This window comes from Enhydra lutris, unplaced genomic scaffold, assembly GCF_002288905.1.
Source record: "Enhydra lutris kenyoni isolate GAN:26980312 unplaced genomic scaffold, ASM228890v2 scaffoldscaffold13, whole genome shotgun sequence".
Classification (NCBI taxonomy): Eukaryota; Metazoa; Chordata; class Mammalia; order Carnivora; family Mustelidae; genus Enhydra; species Enhydra lutris.
Genome location: NW_019154097.1, coordinates 27914720 through 27918622, shown reverse-complemented (window position 1 = coordinate 27918622; position 3903 = coordinate 27914720). Strand labels below are relative to the sequence as shown.

General features: G+C 38.9%; 1 protein-coding gene across 1 annotated transcript; it reads left to right on the top strand.

Moving 5' to 3' along the window:
* The first annotated feature begins 2037 nt into the window (after positions 1-2037).
* LOC111146260 (olfactory receptor 1L8-like) lies at positions 2038-2967 on the top strand. Its single transcript, XM_022501735.1, has one exon. The coding sequence runs from the start codon at positions 2038-2040 to the stop codon at positions 2965-2967; it is 930 nt and encodes a 309-aa protein (XP_022357443.1).
* Positions 2968-3903: the final 936 nt, after the last annotated feature.

Sequence of the window (3903 nt, the reverse complement as noted above, 5' to 3'; positions counted from 1 at the left end):
ATAGCTTTACAAAAACATGAGAAGACACATAGTGGTTAAATCTTGAAATCCACAATTAGTCCTGAGTTTGAAATATATTTCTGCCATTTACTTGATATGTGAGTTTAGCAAATTATTGTTACTCTCTATATCTGTTTCCTCATCAGAAAAAAAACTGGGAATAATAATAGTTTATGTCTCATAAGTTTACAGTGAGGATTAAACAAAGTTCCACTTGCATGGGATAAGAGCTTAACTGTTGATTTACTCACAGATTATTCAAAGCATGGACAAATGCACCTTCTAAAAGGCTTCGTAGATTCATATGAAGGTCAGTATGACCATTAGAGCATTAAAGTGTGGGCTAGGATTATTTTAGTATTCTGATTCATTACTTTTGAGAATGTGTACAGATACCTAGTTGGGGGAAAAGTCATTGGCACAATGGTGATGGGAAAGAGAAGACAGTGTTATCAAATATTTACTCTCTCCTCTGGAACTATTCTAAGTGCTTTGGGCACATTATATAATGAAATCTCATAAAAATATTATGGAGAAAATATTAATATAGCTATTCACAGATAAGAACACTGGAATTTAAAGATATCAATTACTTGCCTGCTATTAGCCAGCTGGAAACTAGACATTTAATTGTTGTATGAACAAATGGATAAATAGCCATTCTTTGAACTGGTATTAAAATCATGCCTATCCATGTTGATCTTCTGCTTAGATGATCTGTCCATTGCTATGACTACAGTGTTGAAGTCTCCTACTATTAATGAAGCCAAAAAACAAACAAGCAAACAAACCAAAACCAAAACCAAAACAAGTCTATCCAATGTGCCCATTCTCAATGTCTGGATGAATAATTTAAAATACTCTGTAGACACGAGGATATCTGAATATATGTTGTTCATGGTAGCAAAGAGTTAGAGGACATAGTAAGTCAGGTGAGCCACATGATACAATGGAAAGAATTAGAACCAGAACATTGATAGATATCCAAAAAATTATATACAGAGAGAAAAAAAACAGAATGAAATATATGCCATAGTATTTTTTAAGTAATTATTGAAGTAAATGGAAGAAAACATACCTAAACAAAGCAATAATATATATTTTTCAATAATATATATATGACTAAATAAACAAATGGCTGCTGGCATGGAAAAACATATGCTTGCTTAATGGTTGGATATCCAAAATGTGAGAACATGATCTGACTTAGGAAACGAGAGGAAAAATAGAAAGTAAATTTAAGACAAGGATTTATATGGACTGATACTGATAGGTTAACATTCACTAAGGAATATGAACTTCTAAATAAGTACCTCTAAAGATAAACCAAGCATGACAGTAAAACTTCGCTGACCTGGGTTCATTATTCCTCTGATTTCCTCATCGAATATTTCATCAAATCCTTCTTTTTGGCAAGGAGATTCAAAGATAAAGCTCAGCATGACATAACTGAAAATTTGTTCTAATATAGACAGAGAAAAATGAAACCATCTAATCTAAAATAAATTCCCAACCCTACCTTTTTCAGTCTCTATCCTCTTATGGGGTTTATATTTCCTTATACACCATAGAACTATCTGATGATAGATAGATGATAGATAGGTAGATCAATAGGTAGGTAGGTAGATATAGATCCTCCATGCCAGGCTTGTCTCTGTCTTTTTCACAGTGGTGCCCCTACTCCCAGAGAGTATTTTTCACAAAGTAGGTACTCAGTTAACAATTATTTTTAAGATTTGATACTAAGCTGAATTAGTTAAGCTCTGTTTCTGAAGGAAAATTCTTCTTCTGAAAGTCCATGCTATCAACACCAGTAGCATGTGAAGTCAGCAAGCTGAGACAGGGCAGCATCAAGGACCACAAATATGACAAGTTGTCCACATGGTAGCTAATGGGTGGAGAGTAAAGGAAAGCTTTATGGGTGGAAAGTAATAGTAGGTAGAAACGTACTTACTGCCTTGTTTGTGATTACGGTTGTGAAAGAAATGTTTGTGTGTTAAGGGGTAAGATCTTCTCTGTTTAGTTGGCGATGTGACCATGGAAGAAGTCAACCAAACCAGCAGTGTCTCTGAGTTCATTCTCCTGGGACTCTCCTCCCGGCCTGAAGACCAGACATCCCTCTTTATCCTCTTCCTCACCATGTACCTGGTCACCATAATCGGGAACCTACTCATCATCCTGGCCATCCACTCTGACCCCCAGCTCCAGACCCCCATGTATTTCTTCTTGAGTTTCCTGTCCTTCACTGACATTTGCTTTACAACAACCATTGTCCCCAGGATGCTAGTGAACTTCCTGTCAGAGAAGACCATCTCCTATGCTGGGTGTCTGACACAGATGTATTTCATTTATGCTCTGGGCAACACTGACAGCTGCCTTCTGGCGGTCATGGCCTTTGACCGCTATGTGGCCATCTGTGACCCCTTCCACTATGTCACCACCATGAACCACCACCGCTGTGTCCTGCTGGTGGCCTTTTCCTTCTCATTTCCTCATCTCCACTCACTCCTACACACCCTACTACTGAATCGCCTCATCTTCTGTGACTCCAATGTTATCTATCATTTCTTCTGTGACATCAAGCCTTTGCTAAAATTGTCCTGCTCTTCCACATTTGTCAATGAAATCATGATAACATCAGAAGGTTCCATTGTTTTGGTGACCCCCTTTCTGTGCATTACTTTCTCTTACATACGAATTTTCATCACAGTTCTCAAGATTCCCTCAGCTGCTGGGAAACGCAAAGCTTTCTCCACCTGTGGCTCTCACCTCACCATGGTAACTCTCTTTTATGGAAGCATCTTCTATGTTTATTTACAACCCTTGTCCACATACGCTGTTAGAGATCATGTGGCAACACTTGCCTACACAGTTCTGTCCTCCATGCTAAATCCTTTTATCTACAGTCTGAGAAACAGAAACATGGAAAGGGGCCTGAGGAAGCTGATGGCCAGGAGGAAGTCCTAGCCAGAACCTCTGAGAGCGTGTTCATGAGGGTCTCTGCTCCCCTGGACCCTGTTTCTGCTGGTCAGCAGGCATAATCATATCTGTCATGGATGTTGGGTTGTATCCATGTCTTTACATTTGCAGCCATCAACCACTGAGTCTATTATGATTCAGCAAATTGCTCAAGGTCAGCCAAGTTCCTGGGTTCCAGTTTTCACATTTCTACCTCTCTCTTCTTCTCCAGGAAACCACATCTTTTTCATTCCCCCAAGGGCTGTTGAAACTTCTGTTTTCCACAAAAACTGGTGGAACTAATTCATATCTATTCAATGACTTTGATTCCCTTAGTATCCTTCTTACTTTAATGAACTTTTGTAATCAGTTTTGCTAGCTTTTTCAAAGTCATTACAGTAATTTAGGAAGAGAAAGAGAGACAGAGAGACAGAAATTGAGAGTTTCCTATATTTGAAACTTCCACAAAAGCAAAGAATATGTCTGGCCCGTCAGTTTATACAGGGATCATACCTCTTCTTTCTTCTCTATCACTGACAGGAAGATATTCTGGGGTCTGTAGTGAACACAAGCCCAGCTCTTAGCCCTAATTAGCTAAATAACTTAGAAGTTCAACACACAACTAAACCTATGAACAGGCCAGTGTGCAAGGGCCAGAGTTGCTTCTAGGTCCTTACCCTGGTCATCTGGTACTTATCCTTCGCAGGCAATCATTCCCCTTCTGACCTCTCTTACCTTCAACTCCCCTTAGAGATCCCTCAATTTCTACCATTCCTACCACTCTGAAGTCTGTCTGCCTCTCAGGGAAAGATTTATTGTAAGTACTTAGAATTATTCTCAGTATCTTTTGAAAAGAGACTTAAAGCCCATATGTGAACATTGCAGGCAGATATAACTAGGAGCTTCCAGAACTAAACATAGAGGCTCTGGGACGTAGAGTTATCC